The sequence below is a fragment of the Oryzias latipes genome, chromosome 2 (assembly GCF_053564925.1).
Source record: "Oryzias latipes strain Hd-rR chromosome 2, Olatipes_Hd-rR_3.1".
In the NCBI taxonomy this organism is placed as follows: domain Eukaryota; kingdom Metazoa; phylum Chordata; class Actinopteri; order Beloniformes; family Adrianichthyidae; genus Oryzias; species Oryzias latipes.
In genome coordinates, this window is record NC_136238.1 from 22,649,909 (window position 1) to 22,675,230 (window position 25,322).

Below are 25,322 nucleotides of genomic sequence, written 5' to 3' on the forward strand. Positions count from 1 at the left end.
AGTTTGTGTAAACTGTCTTGTTTGACACAAGACACTTGATACCAAGATGGCTGCTGCTCGTCCGGATGGAGTTTCATGCACTCCCGACGACTGTGACCCAGGACATTGCCAACTCAAGGAAACTGTTGAGAAACTTAGACTGGAGCTCAGAGAAAAATCTGTTCTGATAGAGAAAATTCTCTCAGTATCTTCTTCCCAGTCTAAGTACATCCAACAACTGCAGCTTTCCATCAACACCAACTGCTCCCTGTCTCAAACCCTTCCATGGTATGGAGAATTTCCAGCTAAAGCCCATTCCACAGCAACGGACAGTAACATCATTCAAATATGTGGCCATAAAAACAACGGGTGGGAGCGGACGGACGGGGCTCCGAGCACCACCAACACCAGCTCTGCAGTGGAGGCCAGGCCGATGCCGGGCCCAGGGCTCCAGCCCTCTGCTCTATACCCAAGCAGTCGTGGGCTAATGTGAGACGTCGCAGCTGGAGGATCTGTGTAGACGAGAGAGAATCGCCACCGTCTGCTGAGAGATGTGGTGGTCCGACGCTCAGGCGAGTTTTCCCGGGGCTCGCGCGCCGCATCCTGCGTTTTACCGGCTTCAAGGGATTCACTCTCCACATCAAAACCAGGTCTTCACGTTGGATTACTGCCTGGAAACATCGCTCTGGAGCTCCCATTTCTCCACCTGAGCCCGCTGGAGCGGAGGGTGCTGCTCTTCCCCCCCACTGCTGTCGCAGGAAGACCCGCTGGGAAACCCTGACCTATGAAGCAGCCCGTGGTCATCATGGGAGACTCCTTTGTCCGGCATGTCCGGGTCAGAAGGGGCCACACACACTCTCTCTCTCTGGTTGATGCGGAGATGCTTGTCGAGTTGTATCCCAAGCAAACATTTTATGGATTCTTTGAGATAGAGCTTTTAAAAAACATTCAGGAACATTCAGGACAACATGCAGCTGCTTCAGGAAAGAAGTCCAGATGTGTGAAAGTCAAACATCAGCCTGTGGCTGCATCCAAATCAACTGATGTTTCTGCAGCAACAGCAGAAAAAGTCCACTTCCTCTATCTGCTCAGCTCTTCTCCAAACAGCACTGAATCATGGGAGAATTTCAGCAGCATGATGCTGGAAAGTCTTCATTCCAGTTTTCAGGAGATGATCTTCCAGTCCTTCTCTGCTGCAGCCCTTCAAGCAGAGACTTTCAGCTCCAACAGATCAAAGCAGAGAGAAGAAGGAAGTGATGAGGAAGAGTCAGCAGCAAATGTTGGACATTGATCCCTGATCCATGACTTCAGCTCTGAATGAAGAGTCAGAAGCTGCTGGGAGCTTTGATGGATGATGTGATGATGTTTGTGGATGAAAAGGTGAGGATGTTTGTGGAGGATGTGTCTGTCAGAGCAGCATCCAGCTGCAGCATGACTCTGTCACTGTCTGCTCACAAACATCAGCCGCTGGACTCTCAGCTGCATCTGCTGAAACACAGCAGCAGGACTCAGAGTGCATGTGAGCGTGCACGGCTGCTTCTTCTGCATGTGCTTAAAGGAGTCTGTTGGAGCAAAGACACAAAGAAGAGCTGATGGCTGCAAGCAGAACTATGTGAAGCACAAATGTCAGCAGACAGCTTTGAAACAAGCAGCAAAATATTGAAATGGATAGCCCATGACTCAGCAGGTTCAAAATGTGGACCACAAAAGGTTTGACAACTTACTACTCTCTTACCCACAAGGGTGCATTCTTATCTTTTGAGACCTTAAAACAAAAACATGGACTGAGTCAGCAGAAATTCTACAGGCATTTCCAGGTCATTTGATAAAAACATCAAATAACCATGGGAAAAAGAGTGAACCTGGCCTGGTGCAAACAATCACTAATTACATCTCTCTCAAAAAGTAATATTTCCAATTTATATAAATCAATTCAACAAAGTTGTGCAGGGCTGGAAAAATTCAGACGAGGCTTCTGGGAACTGTCCTGGTTGCCAGTGAAAAAGCAATCACAAGGAAATGGCTAAACGTGTAAACTCCTTAGAAGAATTGATCAATACATAGCATCTCCCTGTATTCGTGGGGGTTTGGGACCTGATTTTCTGTCATGACGTCGTAGACGTGACAGACCCAGTGGCTGAAACCCGGAAGTAAACTCGCAACAAGAAAGTACTTTGAAATGGTTTATTTTTCCAAGGGGTGAATAAAGTTTCTGGGAGAACGTGGTAAGTAGTTCCTCTGTGGAATGATCCTGACATCCTTGGAGCTGATGGCGGCGAGGACTGGATGAGGCGCCGAGGACAGCAGAACCAGAGAGGGGTGGCGCAAGGACGCGGCGGACCATGGAGCTAGAGGGAGCAAGGCGTCGGCGCTGAGGACAGCGGAACCAGCTTGAAGTGAGGCGTGGGCGCCGAGGACAGCGGAACCAGCTTGGAGCGAGGCATGGAACTCTGGATGAGAAGGAACCAGCGTGACCAGTAGGAAGGAACTGGATTGAGTATAACGAACTGGCGCTGGATACTGGTGAGGAGCTCCCTTATGAAGGCTGGCAGGATGATGAAGAGATGAAGATCAGCTAGTTAATTATTATTATTATTTTTTTTTCTTTTCTTTTAAAGTAAATTTTACGTTGATTATTTCTATGATGTATTGTGATTTTAATGCATTTTTCTGTTTTGTGAAGCACCTTGAATTACTTTGTGTACGAATTGTGCTATACAAATAAACTTGCCTTGCCTTGCCTAGTTCCAATCAGCAGAGCAGGAGCGCTGGGAGGGGGGAGCTGAACTGACTGGGCACCATGACATTTTATGCTGGTTCAGAGTATGAATGACTGACTGACACCCATCTCCTTATGGGGGGTGCATGGGGGCTTTATAGCTTTGCTAAAGAAAAGAACAGAAACAACACATTTGTGAAGATTCTTGGGTTTTTGTGCTGTTTGTTATGTTGTTGTCCTTGTCTGTGTCACAAGGTTGATTCTGGTTAATTTTTCGGTCATATTGCCCAGCCTTGTCTGACATTACACTGATATGCAGCTACAGATCTGCTTCTGCAGGTTTACTCAATTCTTTCATTTCTTCACCAAAACTCTCCTTCTTTCTCTGATTTTCCTCTTTAGTGCACACTCAAACTTGTGTCTGCGTGTGCATGCGTATGCTTACGTTCCTTTGCTGTATTTGATTTGAACTTTGACCTTGGTCAGCTTTCAGGCAGGTTTGATCAGGATGACTACTTTGTCATTAGTTTGAGTTCTTGTTTGTTTTCTGACTCTTTAAACTCAGAAATCGGTCAAATGTTTTAACAGCTGAACCTTTTGTTGCCATGGAAACATCTTTGTTCTAAAGAAAATCTAAGCAATTGTTTTCTTCCACTGCAGACTTTTCAAAGAATCAAAGATGTTCCATTTCTGGAAAATCCAGATAATCTTTTAATCCAAACCTGTCAGCTTCGGTGAAGAACTACAAATGTAAAAATGAATCAACCAGCAGCTTCAATGTTCTGACCTCAGAGTCTGCAGTTTGCAGTCTGGACTCTCCAGTCGAGAACACAGAACCTTCATGGATGAATCCTCCAGGACGTTGTTGCTCAGGTTCAGTTCTGTCAGGTGGGACGGGTTGGACTTCAGAGCTGAGGCCACAATTTCACAGTGAGTCACTAAGATTCCAAATTGTCCTGGAAGTCTGTGAAGAAAAACGACAGAAACAATTCAGGCTGTGATGAAGTTCTAGTTGTACATTTCTCTCTTCATCAGACCTTCATCCACATCATGAGACAGTCCTCCTGATCAGTCTCTCTCAGACCTTCATCTTTGTCTTGCTTTCAACTGCAGCTTTTCAGGTTCCAAAAACCTGGATTGCTCCAGAAGATTTCCTGCTTAACTTGTACTCACACTCTGGGATTTTTCTAAAGGCATCAGAGAAATAAGAATCCAGGAAAAAAGATAAAAGAGGTCTAAAACATGAATCCTTTCAATGAGACTATATAAACAAACAATATAAGCTCATGAAAATAGTCAGTTTTCATAAAGATTTTGGTTATTTCCAGTCTGCACTGCTGTGTGCTGTATCTTCAACAGAGACTTTATGTATGCAGATGATGGTTGACTGAACTAAAGGAACCAAAAGGGTCAGAATAAAGAATCTGTTTCTGCTTCAGTTTCTTCTTTTAGTCATCAAACTGTTTCATTCACAGATCAATGATTTATCTAGAAAGAAGATGATGAACAGAAGAAAGAGAATTTTAGAAATGTGCTTCTAGAATGATTGACATTGTGGAAATTTGGACATCATTTCATTCTGGACCGTCTGCTTTGTGTTAAAAAAAAACTGATTTTCTTCTTTCATGTTTTTATTTCTTATCATTTTCAAATCTTTCATTCTTTGTAAATCAATCTGAACACTGATCAGATTTATCATCACAATCACTTCTGGACTCACCTGAACTTTCTGCAGTTCCTCACAGCTGGGATCAGTCTCCGTTTACCCTCATCTGATGTGTTGTACTGGTTCAGGTCCAGCTCATCCAGAACCTCCTCTGACATCTGCATCCATCAGGAAGTGGGAGTACATGTCAGTCAGGGTGGTGGGCAGCTCTCCTCTCTGCTCTGTGGTCAGCAGGTTCTCCAGAACCACAGCAGTGATCCAGCAGAAGACTGGAACTTCACACATGATGTAGAGGGACATGGAGCCCTTGATGTGGGAGATGATTCTGCTGGACAGCTCTCCATCTGGGAACCTCCTCCTGAAGTACTCCTCCTTCTGAGCATCATTGAAGCCTCGTACTTCTGTCAGTCTGTCCACACATGAAGGAGGGATCTGATTGGCTGCTGCAGGTCTGGAAGTGATCCAGACCAGAGCTGAGGGCAGCAGACGTCCCTGGATGAGGTTAGTGAGCAGCACGTTGACTGAGGACTTGTGTGTGACATCAGACACCACCGGACTGTTGTTGAAGTCCAGAGAAAGTCTGCTTTCATCCAGACCATCAAAGATGAACAGAAGTTTGCAGACAGACAGCTGTTCTGCTGGGATCTTCTGTGGGCGTGTCAGGAGGTGAAGGACTGCAGTCACAGAAAGGTACAGCAGCTGACCTCTGACCTCTGAGCGACTAGGTTCTGCTCTAAGAGAGGTACGTGAGACCAGCTAAAGTTATGCTGTTGCCATGGAGACAGACTTTGCAGAAAAGAGTCTGAGTTCAGAACCTGATTTGAAATGTTTCCCTCCTGAAATGAGCAGCAGCTCCGCCCCCCAGCAGAGTCTGTGTGGGAGCTTTCACTCCCCCCCCCCCCCCCTCACATGAGCAGAACCCTCAGCTTCTCCTCTTCCTCTCTGCTGCTCCTTCAGGGGGCAGGAGGAGGCGTCACCTCCAGACAGCTCGATCTTCTGAGGATTGGGCTCTTTAGTTTGGTTCTCATGAACTTTTCTTGGTTCTGGTCGGGTTCTGGTTGGAGTTCTGTCAGTCCCACAAGCTTCAAGCTAACCCTCCACAGCTTTTTTCCTGACTGTTCATGGTCCTCAGCATTTAGAAGAGCCTTCTTTTCACTTCCTCCTGGTCAGCTCGTCTACTTTGTCTCCTTTTGTTGCTTCCATGGTTGATGATTTTGTCCTGTTCAAGTTTCTGGATGAAATGTTGGAGTTTCTGCCTCCAAGCCTGGTCTCCTGCATGTTGCCTCCTTTAGCAGCAGTTCCTGACAGATGAGTAAGAGAGCAGCAATCTCAGTCAAGAAGGAGGAAGAAGAGGAGGATGAAGAGGACTGTCAGCTCCAACTAAAACTCTCCCAGTCATTTGGACTTGGTGAAGGAACAGAAGACGATTTTCACTTTAACTAAAGAAAGTCAGATCAGCCATTCATCTAGAACTGTTCAATAAGTGAATGGTAACCATGGTAACAGCTGCTGAAAGCTGGAGGCCTTCATGTTCAGCTTTGACTAAAGATCAAACTCTGTGAATTTAGTCCAAACAAGAAGAAGAATCAGATGATGATGAGGAGTGATGAAGAGTGCAGCAGCTGATGAAGAAAAAAAGCTTCTTTAAAGTTTCACTCTGACAGCAAAGAGGCTTCAGGAGATTTTCTTCAGCTTCTCTTTCTCTCACATGGATTCCAGCTAAACTTTGGACTGCAGATTTAGAAAATCAGCTCTCTCTGACTCTTTTTCAGTTCAGAAATCTGCAGATCCAGAACCAAAGCAAGAACGCAGACAATAAAGGAGGGGTTGTTCTTGAGGAGGTTCTGATCAGGAACTTCAAGTGTTTTTCTCTGCAGCTTCTTCTCTGAGCTTCAGTCCAGTTTCTGCCCTCATTTAGTCCAACTTTAGCCTGAAGCTCTGCAGCACATTGACAACAGCAAACATGTTGGAATCACTTCAACTTGATGACACTCTCCAGTCAAAGGAATCATCAATATCTCTCTTCTCGTCCACAAACTCTTCTCTTTGTTTGCTCAAAGGCGGATTTCACCCTTCAGCTTCACAGCAGATCAAACTCAGATGTCAGAGAGTCCGACTGAAAACCAGAAGTTCCTCACGTCAACTCTGCAGATCTTCAACCTGAAGGAAAGGGTCGTCACGGTGACCTGCAGACTTTACCCACACAGCTTCCTGAGGGTTTGGAGGTGTCATCATGGTACGGGCCAAAGAGTTCCATGTTCAGAGCTGCTGATTAGATCAAGTCATCAGTGACCTCAGAGCTCTGAGATCTTTCTGCAACACCAACATGTTCTTTGTTGGTTCCTGTTGACCTTTGATGGTTTGTGAGGAAACATCAGGAAATTCATTTTCTTCTTCCAGACTTTTGAACTCCAACCTTCAAAGCTGCTTCAGGCCTGAATTCCTCCTTTGGACCAAAGAGAGACGATCATTGGAGACATTTGACCAAAAGACTCACATTTGTTCTTCAGTTAATGAGGAACAAACCAGGAAGAAACCTGCAAATTTTATCCTTCATTCTTCTTCAACTTTAGACTTTTCTCCACCGCAGAAGAATTTCTAAGATGTCTAACAGAGAGCATTGAGGGGGGAGGAAAACGCTGAGACATCAAAAATGGAAGAACAAGAGAGAGAGCAGGAGAGATGGGAGGAGCTTCATTTCTCATCACACTTCCTGTTCCAGCTGCTGTGTCCCAGAGTTTCTCTGCAGAAACATCCAAAGACGTGTTGTGATGAAGATGAAGGCCAGCAGCAGCTCTTCATCGACTCCTCCACAAGTCTGGAAGTCATGAAGAAGCTTTGGAGCAGCTTGGAGGATGAAGGTCTGCAGGAAAACATGTCAGAAACAGAAAGAAGAGACTCTGATGGACAGAGACGTCCAGAAAGCTGACTCAGCATGAAGACAGAAGCTCACCAACATGATGTTCCTCTCTGTCCCACTCACTGCTGTGATGTGTGTGTGTGTGTGTGTCGGTGTGTGATGACACAAACAAACTTCGATCTGACCAAGTGCAGGAAGACAGAAAGATCTCTGATGTTCTGTTAAAGTAGAGCTGAGGTTTCACACCGACACACACTTTTCATTTTCCATAAAATAGAAATAGAAATATCTTTATTGTCATTGTACATGTACAACGAAATTACAGTGCATTTTTGTGCAGCAAACTGAAGGAAAATGCAGCAAACTGAAGGAAAAGTCAAACTCCTTTTGCGTGTTTCTGTTTCAGGAATGTTGCTCTGTGATATCCTCTGTGAAGACTCTCCTCTTCATCACAGATGAAGCTCCTCCTCCTAGTGTCCATGTTTGTTTTCCAATCTTCTGCAGTTTCTGACTGAGACCTGCACTGGGAGATGTGGACAACATGTTTTCAGCTGAGTTCAGATAAAACCTTCATGCAAAAAAAAACATTTGGACATTACAGAAAACGACTATAGTTGCAGATTTAAAATGAGATTAATGCCATAAAATAAATAAATTTCTAATTTTTCTGTTATTAATTTGTCTGGATTAAAACGTTAATTTGATGCTTCTTATTATAATGTATATGTTACTCCATCATGTCTTCACTGCAGGCTCCTCTTCACAACATAAAAACTAAGAGAAAAAAAGCTTCAGTCTTCATTAAGTCCCATCTTTTTTTTTTTTTTTTGTTATCTCTCCCAACACTGTTATTCCCCCATTCACCTGTGAACAAATATGCGTTTTGTGGTCATTCTTACAATAAAGTTTGCGTTTTTGAATGACTTTCTTGACGTGACCCGGAAGTAAACAAAACGAGGCGCTAGCAGGGTAGCAGCGTTAGCTTAAGCTTGTGTCTAGAGGACGGCTGTGTTTTGCCACAACCTTTTTGAGGTTTGTAAAGAGATGTAGCGATACTTGGTTCAAGCCAGATCAATCATCTTGAGCCAAAGTGTCGTAAATGAGTGAAGAAGTGTTGAACGGAAAGACAACGTGGATTGCTGTGATTGTGAGACTAGCAGCTGATCGATCGGAGCTGCAGTGAAGAGGACGGCGGTGTTTGTGGGAGTTGGAGCTGAGGATCGGAGCAGGAACCATGTCTTCCCTTCAGCCTCTGAGAGAGTTGATCAGCGAGCGACTAGCTGCTGCTGCTGAAGAAATCTTCCGACTCTGTGAAGGAACCATCGTCCAGTACGAGCAGGAGCTCTGTCGTCAGCGCAGACTGCTGGATGTCATCTGGAAACCGCAGATCCAGCTTCACCGTCTAGGTTTGTTCACTGCATCCACCTGCAGACACATAGAGATCCATAAACGTCTTTGTTTTCTTCGTCTGAGCTGGTACTATCTGGATCCAAACTCCGGCTGAGAGCTCCAATGTTGCTGCTGTTTTAGTTTCACCGTAAATGTTAGCTTGGGGTTGGGAGGGGCTAACGGGAGATCAGTGACTGCGGTGAAGTTAGTTTTAGGTTGGATATAGACCTTTTTCGCAAAAACCGGAAATACGTCATCAACGTGTAAACCTAGTTCCGGTTTGTGCTTCGCTGGCGGAGGAATGGCAGAGCCTAGAGTGTTTTTGAAGAGCCTGAGTTGTGTTCCGAAGTTCACCAGCGCCGATGTAATGAAGAGTGTGAAGATGCATTCGTCCACTAAAGGAAACAAATTGGACAAGGGATATAAATTTGTCCACGAAGAGTTTATCCACCATTACCAACAATAAGTTATATCACTAGAGGAGACATCACGTGGTTCCTCATGGGAGGAGAGCACCGCCATCTTGGTGAGGTCAAGTTACTGCTGCAGTGAATGCATGTGAACACATTTTTTGCATAATGCCAGTTCATTGTGCGGGTTTCAACTGCCAAAATCAGAAAAATGAGTCCATGAAGGAGGAAGGTATATCATTTCACAGGTAAGTATTTTTTTTTCTTTTATTGCTGCAAGGGCTTCATTAATAGAACACATGTTGACATGCATGAGGCTGCAGGGCTATTATCAACATGCTGCATGATGTACATTTATTTTGCTGTCAATATAAATGTACATTTTATTTTGCTAAACTTGTATACAGCATACTAGGCTATTTATACAGATTTATACATTTCTGACTCAGTGACTGAGTCAGGTTTCCAATGGACTCAGACTTCGGGAAAAAGTGGATCTTGGCTATCAAAAGAGTTAACCCAGATGGATCACTGTGGTACCAACTAGTCATACAGTCTGGCTGTTCAAAACATTTGTGGAAACAGATTTTGATAAGAGGCCAGATTGTTTTTTTTTAGGGTAAATCTATTGTTCACTTTTGGACTTCTTTTTATTATTATTATTATTATTATTATTATTATTATTATTATTATTATTATTATTATTATTATTATTACTATTATTATTATTGTTATTATTATTATTATTATTATTATTATTATTATTATTATTATTATTATTATTATTGTTAATAGTAATAATAGTATAATTATTTTTATTATTATTTATTAACTTATTATTTATTTATTGTTTGTATTGACTTACTATTGATTTATCAATATTGTTACTATTATTATTGACTTATTGTTGGGTTTTTCTAAATATTTAAATTGCATGTCAAAGAGGTCTAAAACTTCTAAATGTTTAGAAATTAATTTTAAAAATTCTTTATAATAATTTTTTTATTTGTAAGAAGTCCTGCAACACTGCATTTTCATTCAAGTTTGAGCTTTTAAGGCTGACTGTTTCTCTTCTTTAAAAACAACAAATGATGTATCTATATATACATTATATACATAAAATATAATATATTTATATATATGTATAAATATATTTATATCTAAAAATATACACAGTATATAAAAGCTACTTAGACATCACTAACATTAATGGAAATCATTGTCATGTGGGCGTCGTCGACCTCAGCAAGATGGCGTCGCGCTCCGCCACCGTCGGCCAGGCTTCTAAAGCGGGCGTGTCTCCTCTAGTGATATAACTCATTGATTACCAAGGTAAGCTTCAGCTAGCTTTAGCCATAGCCGCATCACCGGTAACTCTTTGTTTACGTCAACTGTAAATCCTGGCGTTATTAATTTGTAATATAAGGTATAACACATTCCAGTGAATATGTTGTGTGTATGTTTAAGTGAAAAGGCATGAGATTAACATAACACACCAAAATTTGGTGAAGCTGTAAGAAATCAATGTTATGATATGAACTAATTAGTTCATATCTCGTAACAACAAAAAAGAGCTGCCTCTAGCTGAAGTCTTCCTGTTGTTTTGTTTGGTGTAGAGCTGCTCAAAGAGGCTCTGTGTGCTCTGCTGCCAACTAGCGGCCGGAGGGTGAAGTGGAAAACCAGAATCAAATGCTGAACGACAATCAGAAATAATTAAATAAATGTCGCTCTAACAGCATTATAAATCTATAAATCGCCAAATTACATATTGCGATATTTTGCAGAATCGATTTTTTTTCTAACATCCCTAATCACCGCATCAAATGTGATGAGATGATCGCAGTGATGACTCCTCATCACACATTTTTGGTTTTTTTGTTTCTTTTTTTTTTCTTTTTTGAAAGTTACAGGACTGCATATGGCGTGTGATTTGAACTAATAATGGCATAATAAACACATTCATCTTTGCTAATAATTTACTTTTTGTGTGATTCCTGTGTTCAAATTTCAAGGGCTTCTGGGAGAAAAGTCCAAATCCTCCTGCGCAAGGGAGGGACGGTCCTTTAAACATTATGGGGGATTTTTGTGTGTGTGTGTCTGATTTTTAATTAACTGCTTGCCATGTTTCAGTACTTAATGTAATGTTTGCAGATATTTTGAAATAAAAAAAAATACTCACAAACACAGGCATAAAAGACAAAAGCGTAACTAAAACAGTCCAAAAAGAATCTGTGCAGACACTGAAGTCACAAGATATTTGCAGGAGGAAGCCCTCGATCTGCACTCTGATCTGCTTGCCTGGTGGTGGGATGATCAGGCTCGATTCCCTCTTCTGTCAAAATTGGCAAGAAAATATTTGCGCTACGAGCCCTCCATCGTAGCGTGTAGTCAGCGCGGCTGGCAACATCGTCACCCCGTTAAGGTCTTCGCTGAAACCTAAAAATAACTCTGTTCTACTGAGTCTGGCCAGTGCATATGTCTGTGTCTCTTGTTAATCTAGCTCGCTTCATCTATAATCTATCATCACTTGAGTCTGTGTAGGTTTTGAGTTGGCCAGTATACCTACTATGAGAGTGTGGTTTAGTCTGCTTACTCTTTGTCCTTCACTGCTCCTACAAAATGTGGATTAACTAAATGTGGATTATAATCGCCTGGACCGTCCTGTCTCTTGACCATTGACAACACTTCTACAGCACTCTGCTATGGAACTCGCCAAACTCTGCTAAGCTCCTCAAGATTTGTTGATTTGATTATAAATGGTTTATTTCAAGCAATCAAATAAGAAAATACACAAAAGGAATACAATCATCAGTTATACATTCATACAATAACTAATCAAACTTAGGATAACTAGACATATTAATAATTATTGCTTGAAAAGGGAGTTGAAGGAAGCGAATTTATATAATCCCACCCCGTTAAACTGTAACCATTTTATTACATGATTTATCATTATCCGGTTCCTAGCATTTATGAGACAGAATTAAAAAACCTGAAATATCAATAAAGCACATGACAAAGATCCACCACCTCTTAATCTTACATATGCCCCATCTGAGATACACTTACTGAATCTTCTAGGACAGCACTTCCAAATCAATTAAATCCTTCTGTCATCTGCCCACTGTCCTCTGGAGAACTCTCGCTGCCGCCACTGATGACAGCGTCCTGGCCCACTTAGCTTGCTCGACTAAGAACGCAACTGTTAAACATTCCTCCATGATCATCTGCTTTGATCTATTAAACATCCACTCACTCACGAACAAAGGACATCTCGTCCATGATATCCTAGTTGATCAGAAATTGGATGTTATGTGCCTAACATACGTGGCAGCAGCCAAATGACTCTTCTTCACTCAGTGACGCTACTCCCCCAAGGTTTGTTTATATCACAGAACTCCCCCTCACAGACCCCAGGGGGAGGTCTCGCGATGATCGACCATGAGAACTGGAACATAGCGCATTAATGTCCCTTTGTATGCATCTAATGTCCCTTTCGATGCATCATTTGAGTCAACAGTTTGTCAATTTTCAGGACCTGCTCCTACAATTGTTGCCACTCTTTATCGACCACCACAATTCAATAAGAATTTTATCTCTGACTTTTCTGATTTTTTTTAGCACACCAATCTACACTTTCTCCCTAGATATTACTCCTGGGGAACTTTACTATTCACATTGATAACCCTATGAACACTCTTTCCAAAGACTCTGCATTCTGTTTGGACAGGTTCAACCTCCATTAATACATCAACTGCACCAAACATCCCATGGGGCATAGAGGTATAACAATTAATGAATTAATTGATTAATCAATTTCTATTCCTTGAATCACACCAGATTTTCAGAGGCTGAATCAAATTGACCAATACCATTAAAAAATTATTTTAAAAAGAGGATCATTGAATAGAATTTAGAAAATACCATACGGATCGGGACATGGTAGGTTTATATTACATTACATTTTATATTACATTTTTCGTTCTTGTATAACTGCTATTCGTTATTTTGCTTTTTTCATTTTATCTCCCAACTAATGGTTAATCCGCGATGATCCAGTTTAAATTAGGGTAGTGACTTTAACAGAAAAAGTAACAAGCAAGATAGAAAAGAAGTGTAGTCGCTCCCGCACTTAATTAGTGAAGTGGACCGGCGGAGCGCGGACTTACAGCTTTGTGTTTGATGGGAGGGGGGGGGGGGGTACGGTACATGAGCGGTATGTGTGGGAGATTTAAGACTGCGATCCGTCCCGCAGCTCTAGGGGTACAAGCAACCGAACTCAGAACCGGGTCTAAAAGTGTGTGTCTGAGCACAGCTCGGACCGTCAGCACACACAGCGGTTTGAGCTTCAAAGCAGAAATGTCGCTCAGTCCTTAGAAAACATTCAAACAATCACGTGGATTTGTGTTTCCAGTTGTGTCCCGACTAAATAAAGGCTGATGTTATTCTTACACGTTTACGTGCAACGCCACCCAAAGCTTATGTTGTTAGCCCGTGTTAGCATACTGCTAATCCTGGCTTCGTTCAGAAAAAGCACTGACCACACGGATTAAAATTCAAATGATGAGCGAACAGGTGTTTGATAATAACCGTAACATTATTAAAAGCACGTTTAGAAGATCGTCTCGTATTTTACCGAGCTGACATGTCAATATATATAGCCGCTCGGTGCTGTTATCGTTTTGTATTGAATTGCTACATTTAATAAAGTTTGGAAAAAAAGCCGCTCGGCGGAAGTTGTATCCCCTTCCGGTTTTCAAACTGCGCATGTGCGAATACTGCGCATGTGCGAATGATTTATTCCGACCGAAAGTGTGACCTTAGTGAACGTTTTTATATTCTGAAAACATTTTTCTGGGCCCATCTACAGGGTTGGATTCTAATCCGACCATTGATCCCATCAAGATATTTTGTACATGTAACCGCGGCTTATGGTGTCGACGCGCAACGTGGCGGGGGCGTGGCATCACGATGGTGGTCTCTCCATCGGGATGTCAGTCACCCATCACGATGGACGATGATATCGTCCATCGGCACAACCCTACATCCTATGCAGTTTGACTTTAGAGCCAATTACTCCACGGAGACCGCTACCTGCTTTTTCACTGAAAATATCAGGATTTTGCTGGACCGACGGGGGGTTGTTGGTGCTGTTTTCCTGGATCTTAAGAAGGCTTTTGATACTGTTAATCACAAAATCTGTAAAAATTATGCTATTTTAACTTTTCTTCTGATGCACTGCAATGGATTGACTCTTACCTCACTGACCGCTCCCAACTTGTCAAAGCCCAGTCATTTAAATCTGCAGCTCTCAGTCTGCCAACTGGTATTCCCCAAGGATCAATTTTGGGACCTTTGCTATTTTCCCTGTACATTAATGACCTTCCATCTAGTTGTCCTGATGTTTCTGTGCAGATGTATGCTGATGGCACTGTAGTCTATGTTCATGGCAGTAATTCCTCTCAGGTGGCTGAGAAGCTCACCAATGCCATGGTTAATATCACAGCTTGGTTGAAGTACTCTTGTTTGCAGTTAAACACTTCTAGAACAGTTGCAATGTTTTTCACCAAGTCCAATAATAATCTCACTGCTGAACCAGATGTTTTTGTTTCAGGAGAAAGGCTACAGATTGTGTCAGAATACAAATATCTTGGTGTCATAATGGACTCAAAGCTGTCTTTCAAATCACACATCAAAAGGGTCTGCAATAGAATCAAATTAAACCTCAGTACTTTTAGACACATTCGCCATCAGATCTCCACACAGACAGCAAAAACGTACATGCACTCTATGATTTTCTCTCATATCATACGTAGCCCTAATTATAAAGCTTGCCCTGGTCGCCTTCATCTCCCACAGGTCTTTCCAGGAGAACTTCCTCTTCTCTCCTTCCCATCCCATCCACTGACCTTGCTTTGCCTGGGCCACGGCTTGAGCACACCTTGCTGGTTCCTCTTCCTGGCGTTTCTCTTGGACCACCAGTCTACGCCTCTCAGCTGGGTTTGCCTTCCTCCAGGAAGGTGCGCTAGATGAGAGACCAAGACCACTGCTCCTCCTGCTTGGGCAACCAGTGAGTCACAGGTATCTTGGAGTGTCATCTCTAACCTGACCTTGGCACATTTGTACTCCTCTACCAAACTGGATGTAGGTACTTCTAACATTCCCCTGCGATAGAGTCCAATGGTACTGAGGCACCTGGGAAGGCCAAGCCACTTTCTGGCATAGGCAGTGATCAGCCTCTCCAACTTTTCCACTTTTGACAGTGGCACTTCAGACAGGGTTAATGGCTGGAGAAGACGTGGGACTTAACCATACTGCATGCACCAAAGCTTCAGTTTGCCAGGGAGCAGGGTTCTGTTGATGTTCTCTAGGCCGCCGGATATGTCCTTTCTGAGCTTTTGTACTTGCTCTTTGTCAGGGAAGCATCATACCAGCGGCCTAAACTCTTCACAGGTTTTTCCGAAACCGTTGGGATATGTTCCTTGCCAACGTGGAAGCGGTGGTCTGACAGCTTCCCCTTGACGAGGGAGATACTTCTGGACTTACTTGGCTTGATCTTCATCCGAGCCAACTCATTGTTCTTGTGAAGCTTTCCCAACAGCCGTACTGTGCAAGCCTTGGTTGTAGTCGGAGTGGCTAAAATTCAGACTTCACTATCCTCGAACAAGTGGTTTGTGGCCTTCAGGTTGAGGTGTACTATAGGCTCAGGTCCACTTGAGTTGGCTCTGCGATGTTGGTACAGCTGCTTGTGTAGAGGTTGTTTGGTTTCTCCTATGTATTGGTCATTGCAGTTCTCTTTGCAGTGGATAGGGTAAACAACATTGCTCTGTTTGTAGCTAGGAATTTTGTCCTTAGAATGAACCAGTTTTTGTCAGAGAGTATTTACAGGTTTGAGATGAACTGGGATGTTATGTTGTCTGAAAATCCTTTTTAGTTTTTCAAACAGGCCTGAGATATAGGGAGTGGAAATACTGTTCCCTTTAAGCTCTTGTTCCTTCTTGTCTTGTTTTCTTACATGTTGGGATTTGGTGAATGCCCAGTTGGGATATCCACAGGTTCGGAGGGCTTGACGGATATGTTGCTCTTCTTTCTTCTTTCCGTCAGAGCTAGTGGGGCACCTCCTGCACTCTGTGTTGTAAAGTCCTGATAACGCCTAGTTTGTGCCGTAAAGGGTGGTTTAAATCAAATAACAGGAACTGATCAGTGTGTGTAAGCTTCCTGTACACTTCAACTTGGAGCTGATCTGATCTGTGAATGCCTCCCCTTCTTGGATTTTGATCTTGATTTTGATCACAGATCATATCAACGTAGTTGGCAAAAACATCAAGTTCACCAGGGAAGACGCAAAGGAGACCAGCCTAGCCTTTTAGACTGTGCAGTGATAATTGGAGATGACAGACAGCTCCAAACAAACTCCATATACTCCAGAATGTTATGAAAAGTAATCAGATTAACTACATAGTCCTTCTTTTGCCATGAAAATTAATTTAATACCGAAAAAATCTTTCCTCTGCATTTTATTGCTGTCATTAATGGACCGGCTGAGATTATTTCAGTAATTGTCTTGTTAACTCATGGGAGAATGTTGACGAGCACAAGGCTGGAAATCATTATGTTGGGTTGATTGGGTTACACCAGTCCAAGACCTTCACATCCAGCATGTCCACCTTCAAGATCGTCTGAGACCAGCCACTCGGACAGCTGCTGAAACAATCGGTTTGCATAACCACAGAATTTCTGCACAAACTGTCAGAAACCGTCTCAGGGAAGCTCATCTGCATGCTCGTCGTCCTAATCGAGGTCTCAACCTCACTCCAGTTCGTCGTCGTAACCGACTTGAGTGGGCAAATGCTGACATGCGATGGCGTCTGGCACGTTGGAGAGGTGTTCTCTTCACGGACGAATCCTGGTTTACACTCTTCAGGGCAGATGGCAGACGGCGTTTGTGGCATCGTGTGCGTGAGCGGTTTTCTGATGTCAATGTTGTGGATCGAGTAGCCCATGGTGGTGGTGGGGTTATGGTATGGGCAGGCATCTGTTATGGGCGAAGAACACAGGTGCATTTCATTGATGGCATTTTGAATGCACAGAGATACCGTGACGAGATCCTGGGGCCCATTGTTGTGCCGTACATCCAACAACATCACCTCATGTTGCAGCTTGATAATGCACGGCCCCATGTTGCAAGGATCTGTACACAATTCTTGGAAGCTGAAAACATCGCAGTTCTTGCATGCTTAGCATACTCACCAGACATGTCACCCATTGAACATGTTTGGGATCCTCTGGATCGGCGTATACGACAGTGTGTTCCAGTTCCTGCCAATATCCAGCAACTTCGCACAGCCATTAAAGAAAAGTGGACCAACATTCCACAGGCCACAATAGACAACCTGATCAACTCTATACGAAGGAGATGTGTCGCAATTAATGAGGCAAATGGTGGTCACACCAGATTCCGACTGGTTGTCTGAGTCCCCTGACCCCCTCAATAAAACAAAACTGAAGATTTCCGAGTGGCCTTTTCTTGTGGCCAGTCTAAGGCACACCTGTGCAATAAGCATGCTGTCTAATCAGCATCTTGATATGGCACACCTGTGAGGTGGGATGGATTGTCTTTGCAAAGGAGAAGTGCTCACTATCACAGATTTAGACAGATTTGTGAACAATATTTCAGAGAACTGGTTATTTTGTGCATGTGGAAAATGTTTCACATCTTTGAGTTCATACCATAAAAAATGGGAGCTATAACATAAGTGTTGCGTTTATATTTTTGGGCAGTGTATGTTTTTAAAAACAAAACCAATCCTTCTTATTTAGGTGTGTTACACTGCACACACATACAGGAATAAGACTTTTAGAGTTTCAGAGATAGTTTTTATTTTCTTTCCACAGAACATCTGGGCAACTATGGACATTTTTTAGGTCCACCGTTGAAAATTCAGTAGCACCTGGGATAAAATTTGTCGCTTTCTAGATCCCTGAATCTATATGTCTTCACTACAGGTTGATTTACTTTCAGTATAGGAACATTTTTGGAAGCATTAGTTTCTTTTTAAGAAAGATCAGAGACAGAACACTATCCGGTTGATGTTTACAAATATTGCCTCGTGCTGAGTTTCCATTTTGAAAGTGCAGCATTCATCTTTGCCTACACAACAACAGCAACTTCTTTTTTACATTTCACAAATCGACTGAAAGGGAAATGACAGAGTTTTGTGTTTATGTTTGTTGTTGCTTTGGGTATAAGTTTTTTCAGTCATTAATAGGAAAATACTGGAAATAAGTGTTGCATGATTGAAAGTGTCTTCATACGGGAAATGGTATAAGGATTTTTTCCACGTAGAACTGTGCTGTTGCAAATTTGCATTAAAATTTAAATATGATGTCTGTTTTATGTGCTATATTCAAATGAACTATATCAACCTAATTTAGCTTCTACTTTAATACAAAAACGTGAGTGTCTTTGTCGTTAGTATATTTACGGGGTCAAGAGGTTTGGAGTTTCTTCGATTGGGTGTTTGACTCACCGAGGACTAAAAGACAAAAATCACTTCTTGATGTCTTAACTTTTATTGGCCTCTAAGTACTTACATTTTTTTCAATGAACATTTTATTCTGTGGATCTTCACACTGTGCTGTTTTTATATTTATTACTGTTTGACAAGACATAAAGTCCTTTTAAAGTATAGGAGGGCTCCTTTCTGTGTTTGTGTCCCTGCAGATCTCCCCCAGCATTATGTGACTGAAGACGATTTTTACAACCAACAGAGACATTTCAGAGTGCAACAGGAGGAACCAGAACCTCCACAGATCAAAGAGGAACAGGAAGAAATAGAACTTCCACAGTTCATAGCGGAACAAGAGGAACCAGAACCTCCACAGATCAAAGAGGAACAGGAGGAACCAGAACCTCCACAGATCAAAGAGCAACAGGAGGAAATAGAACTTCCACAGTTCATAGAGGATCAAGAGGAACCAGAACCTCCACAGATCAAAGAGGAACAGGAGGAACCAGAATCTATACAAAATGAAGAGAAATGGGGGGAACCAGAACCCTCACAGATTAAAGAGGCCAACGAAGAGCTCTGCATCAGTCAGGAGAAACAGCAGCTTGATTTAAAGCAGGAGACTGATACCTTGATGGAGACTCCTACTTATGAGGAAAATGAGAGCAGTGAAGCAGATTTAAACGATCAGCAGAGCTTTAATGAAACTGATAGTCAGGATGAAGAAGGAAACCAACATGAAGAATCGACAACAACTACAGATGAAGAGACAGACCCAGAGAACAGAGATCAGACGATCCCAAGTTTTGGTTACTTGTCTCGATTTAGACTTCATAAGAGAATCCATAAAAAAGGGAAGCATTTTGCTTGTAAAGAATGCACTAAAAGTTTTAGTAATATAACCTATCTCAAATCACATATGCGAACCCATACAGGAGAAAAGCCTTTTTCTTGTAAAGAATGTGATCAAAGTTTTAGACAAATAGCCCATCTCAATTCACACATGAGAACTCACACAGGAGATAAGCCTTTTTCTTGTAAAGAATGTGACAAAAGCTTTAGTCAGATGCATAGTCTCAAAAGACACATGAGAACTCACACAGAAGATAAGCCTTTTTCTTGTCAAAGATGTGACAAAAGCTTTAGTCAGAATAATACTCTTAAAGCACACATGAGAACTCATACTGGAGAAAAACCTTTTTCTTGTAATGCATGTGATAGAAGTTTTTCTCATGTATCTAATCTCAATATTCACATGAGAACTCATACAGGAGAAAAGCCTTTTTCTTGTAAAGAATGTGATAGAGGTTTTACTAATGTATCTAGTCTCAAAATTCACATGAGAATTCATACAGGAGAAAAGCCTTTTTCTTGTAAAGAATGTGATAGAAGTTTTAGTCATAAATATGCTTTAAAAAGACACATGAGAACTCACACAGGAGAGAAGCCTTTTACTTGTAAGGAATGTGATGCAAGTTTTAGTCACAGATCTAGTCTTAAAACACACATGAGAATCCATACAGGAGAAAAGCCTTTCTCTTGTAACAAATGTGACAAAAGTTTCAGTGATGTATCTAATTTCAAAAAACACATGAAAACTCACACAGGAGATAAAACCTTTTCCGTGTAAAGGATTTTATTTAAGGTCTTTACTTAGGTAAGACAAGGAAACCCAGCAGCAAAAGACATTAGGGCTTGACATAAAAAGAGGGGAATATGATGAAAAAGTAACACTTTTCTTTGATCAATAAAAAATGGGAATTTAAAACAGAACTTACACAGATTGAGATTTTGTTTTATTTTTTATTGTATGTTGGAAACAACTCAAAGTTCATGAAATTAATTATTATGGCCAGCAGCAGTCACAGACTGCAAGGACCATATTGTAACTTCTACGAGGATCGAACCTCAAAAAGGTTCATAGCCATTGTTTAAGAGCTGTTTGGAAGGTAGGGTAGTTTTCCCAGTTCCTAATGTGCTGTGGCTGCGTATTCCATAACTCTGAGCCTCTGATTGACGACACAGTTTGGCTGAATTTAGTCCTGCGCCTTTGAACATTACAGTCCCGTCGAGTTAAAGCCCTGGTGCCTATTCCAACATTTGTTTTTTTACTTATAAAATCTAACAAGGGGGGAGGGGCCAGCCCATTAAAAACTTTAAAAATGAGACAGGCATCCATGTACATTTTATAACTTTCAAAGTCCATCATGCCATACTTGGTTAGAATGTCACAGTAATGATAACGCAGAGGCTTTTTGTCTAAAACCTTCAGGGTTCTCTTAAACAGAGACTTCAGGGGTTTCAAAGTGCTTTCGTTTGTCTGGGACCATGTAGTAAGACAATAAGTTATATGACTAAAAATCAATGAATGCATGTAAACCTTTGCAGCCTCAGTAGTTAGAGAAGACCTTATTTGTTTAAAATTTGACAGATTGAATTTAACAATATAGGATATTTTCTTTACATGATCTTTAAAAGTTAAGTTTGAATCAAAGATTACGCCAAGATACTTAAATTGTTCTACAACTTCCAATCGCTCCCCATTGACCACTACAGATGGTTGTTCTTCCCTCGTTGGCTGACGTGAAAAAAACATACATACAGTCTTTTTAGTATTGAGATGTAAGCATGACCTTTGGAGCCACTGAAAGATTGGAACCATGGCTCCAGACAGAACTGCAGCTGCTTCAGCTTTTGTTTTGGAATGAGCATATAGAACTGTATCGTCTGCATATAATTGTATTTTTGTTTTTTTGCAGACATCTGGCAGGTTGTTCACATACAAGCTGAATAAAAGTGGCTCCAATACTGAGCCTTGAGGAACTCCATCTGAACAACTAAGAAACGATGACTGTGAATTTTCAATTTGTACAGCTTGTTTTCTGTCATGGAGATATGATTTCATCCAGCAGAGGGCACTGTTCGAGAAATTAAAATATGATAACTTTGCAAGGAGAACATCATGATTAATAGTATCAAAAGCACGTTTCAGATCAAGGAATACAGCACCCACAAAGCCTCCCTTGTCAAGCAGCTGTTTCACATTTTCAAGGAAATAACAACTGGCTGTATCAGTGGAGTGATATTTTCTGAAGCCAAACTGCATTGGATGGAGAGAGGTTTGACTGTTGTTGAGATGTAGAGTTAGTTGTGTTGTGACCCATTTTTCTAAGATTTTTGAAATAATTGGTAGAATGCTTATTGGACGGTAGTTCTCAGGTTTTGTTTTGTCCCCAGACTTAAAAACAGGTATAACCCTAGCAATTTTCCATGTTGTTGGCACTATGCTGTGGTTAATGGACAGATTAATCAGATGTACAATTGGGTGTGCGAGAACATCTTTATGTTGTTTAATAAAATGACTAGAGAAACCATATGCATCTCTAGCTTTGGAGCTTTTGAGGGATGAGATTATTTTTAGAACATCAGGAGCAGATATTTCCTTAATATGAAATATTGGCTTACTATTGTCTACAGATTTCCATGGGATATCTGGACATTTTAGTTGCCGCTTTAAATCTTCAATTGAACTAATAAAAAAGTTATTAAAACTGTTGACAATAATATCCAAATTGTCCGTTAATGCACCATTTATCTTAAGCTGGAGCTCTCTGGTGTTATGCTCTTTTTTTCGTCCTAATAGCTTATTTAGGTGCTTCCATACAATCTTTCCATTTCCATGTGCTTCAATAATTGAATTAATGAAAAAGTTTGCCCTTGCTTTACGCATGTGGTAAATAACCTTGTTTCTAAGAGATGTAAATATCTGACGGTCACTTGTAGTTTTGGTTTTTAGGGATTTTATCAATGCACTGTCTCTCTCTCTCATTAATTTTCTAATATCATTATTAATCCATGGTAGGTTTTCTTTAAATTGTTTGGTTACTCCTTTCTTTGAGAAATGAGCCAGTGTGTCATTGATCATTCGTATAAGGAGATTAGAGCTTTCTTCGATGTTATTGTTTTCAACTACATTTGTCCAATTGAGATGTTCAAGATCATTTTTTAAATGCTGTTGCCTATTTTTAGGAATAAAAGTGTAAGGTATCCCTCTGACTGATCGACTCACATGTCCCTAGCGTAAGTCTATAATCACATCATCGACCTCGAAGGTTGGCGGTGAGGGCCACGGTGGTGAGTTGATTTGGCTGTGGAAGGCGGGTTGCGTCTGCAGGCTGTACATGGCCGCTTGCGGCTTTAGTTTTACACGTACTTGTAAATAGAGAAATGTTTTGAATCTAAATTCTATGTATACACTGGCCTTAGTAACTGGTCATTGTGTCTGGTTTGTACGTAGAGCCTGAAAACGGGCTTAAAAATCTACGTAGTGACACATGGATGTACAGGCTTTTACATACACTTTTCATTGAAAGTGTAATTTCAAGAGACTACAAAGACACCATGTACTATTTTGAAATAGAGCTGCAAAATAAAAAGTCTGGAACAAGATTTGTTTTTTTTTTACATTTCTCACCAAGCCTCTTCCAACTGCAGGTACATGCGCAAGGATCGGATACCAATAGTAAAGTGTGAACTCCATGTGCTAAAAGTGGGTCCAAGAATAATCGTTTAGCGTGTTCTTGAACGTGCCACAATTGCTTGCTGTGTGTGTAGCATAAAAGTTAAATCTTCATGTTTTGAATGGCTTTTACTGTTCAAAGTTACCGTTTTTTATTTATTGTATTGGCATTGTTGATTTGATTTTTAAAGAAATATAGCTAAACAACAATCATAAAGCAATGTTCAGTTTTTGCTGATTTTTATTAGAATATTTCTTTGTGCCATGATTATTTGGTTTATAGTTGCTTAGTTGACCGTTGTGGTTGTAGTTTACGCTGAGATAGTGTGTAAGTTGTTTAAGTCTGTGTGTTACCATGACAACTGTAGAAATATTTGTATAAAACCTCTAATTCTAAGACTTTTATGAGATCAGTGAACATTTAATTTTATTGTTTTAAACAAAAAGTGACTGCAGTGCATACTTTGTTGAGTCATGTGAGCAAATAGCCTTTTTGTGAAGAAAAGAAATGTGTAAAAATGTTGTAATAAGGAGTCTGATAAAGAACCAGACTGGTTTTTGATGTTCTGTCCCAATCTTTACAGTGAAGAATAAAGTAGACCTGAACATCAGTCAGAAGTGTGGAGTCTTTCCCACAGTGTGTGTTTCTGCTGTTTGTTGGTTCTCTGCAGGTTCCAAAGCTGGACTCCTCAGGTCCAGTTCTGACTGCTGATTTCAGGACTGTGGTGAGATCACAGAGCTCCATCAGAAGCTCTGAAGAAGACTGAAGCAAACAAACTGCTTCTCTGTGTTTTTTTTCATCAGTCTGAGTGCAGCAGTGTGGTCCAGTTCAACAGTTCCTCTTGAGTTTTTCTTTGGAGATGAGATCAGAGGACACCATGATGAAAAGTTTCCATATTGGTCTTTATAAAGTATCAGTTCAGCAACAATTATTTGTTTTAATGGTCAGAGGGAAGAAGATTCACTGAGACTGACTAGTGAAGTTATCGATCAAGGCTTGGAGGCGTGTGCCGAGTAGTGGAGGAGGCATTTTCTCGCAGCGCGTATCTATCCTTCCTTTGTTTAGGGGCGGGGCTGAAAATGATGACGTTCGTCACTTCGCTGCCTGACTGCAAGCTTTGGGAGCAATGCGAATCCATTTAAAATGTGAATGTTTGATAAAGAGATGTGGTCAGTGAGAGTTTGGAAACAGTTTGTTTAAACTGTCTTGTTTGACACAAGACACTTGATACCAAGATGGCTGCTGCTCGTCCGGATGGAGTTTCATGCACTCCCGACGACTGTGACCCAGGACATTGCCAACTCAAGGAAACTGTTGAGAAACTTAGACTGGAGCTCAGAGAAAAATCTGTTCTGATAGAGAAAATTCTCTCAGTATCTTCTTCCCAGTCTAAGTACATCCAACAACTGCAGCTTTCCATCAACACCAACCGCTCCCTGTCTCAAACCCTTCCATAGTATGGAGAATTTCCAGCTAAAGCCCATTCCACAGCAACGGACAGTAACATCATTCAAATATGTGGCCGTAAAAACAACCGGTGGGAGCGGACGGACGGGGCTCCGAGCACCACCAACACCAGCTCTGCAGTGGAGGCCAGGAGTCCACAGGACCTCCATGAAGACCAGGCCAATGCCGGGCCCAGGGCTCCAAGCCCTCTGCTCTATACCCAAGCAGTCGTGGGCTAATGTGAGACGTCGCAGCTGGAGGATCTGTGGATTCAAATCCAACAGTGCCAGCTCGGGGAACTTGGCGCTGACCAACCGCTTTGCCCCGCTGGCTGAAGACCTCACCGCGGCGTCAGCAACCCGAGTGGGCTCACCGGGACAGTCATCGGGTGGAAATCCTACCGTGGCATCCAGCTCTGCTTCTGGTCTCAGCCGGGCGACCACTCCCATTTCCAGCTCTACGGGTGCAACCGCGTCTGCTGCTTCAGAGCGCACTTTGCTGGACCCTGACTGGCTCGCTTCGTGGAGCTGCGGCACTGGCCCAGCCGCCTGGATCCTCCGCTTTTCCGCTGGCGCCCGCCACGAGAGAGAATCGCCACCGTTTGCTGAAAGACGCGGTGTCCGGCATGTCCTGGTCAGAAGGTGCCACACACACGCTCTCTCTCTGGTTGATGCGGAGATGCTTGTCGAGTTGTATCCCAAGCAAACATTTTATGGATTCTTTGAGATAGAGCTTTTAAACAGTTCGGTAAATTTAGAAAGATATTCACAGATCCGGACTTCCGGCCTCAATAAACTCTTCTGATAAAGGTTCAAATGTGACAG

The 25,322-nt window shown here is 41.8% G+C and overlaps 2 protein-coding genes across 2 annotated transcripts in view; one reads left to right on the forward strand and one right to left on the reverse strand.

The window, feature by feature from the left end:
* LOC101172511 (uncharacterized) overlaps positions 1-25,322 on the reverse strand; it is a 206,583-nt gene that overhangs the window by 87,783 nt on the left and 93,478 nt on the right. The window lies entirely within an intron of this gene.
* On the forward strand, positions 7,484-23,662 carry LOC110016616 (uncharacterized). The gene is made up of 2 exons (XM_023962851.2): positions 7,484-8,630; positions 18,748-23,662. The coding sequence occupies exons 1-2, from the start codon at positions 8,459-8,461 to the stop codon at positions 20,160-20,162; spliced, it is 1,587 nt and encodes a 528-aa protein (XP_023818619.2). The 5' UTR covers positions 7,484-8,458; the 3' UTR covers positions 20,163-23,662.

Coding starts and splice junctions, on each gene's coding strand:
- LOC110016616 (XM_023962851.2), top strand. CDS start 8,459: ATGTCTTCCCTTCAGCCTCTGAGAGAGTTGATCAGCGAGCGACTAGCT. Junction 8,631..18,747: donor GATCCAGCTTCACCGTCTAG/GTTTGTTCACTG, acceptor GTGTCCCTGCAG/ATCTCCCCCAGCATTATGTG.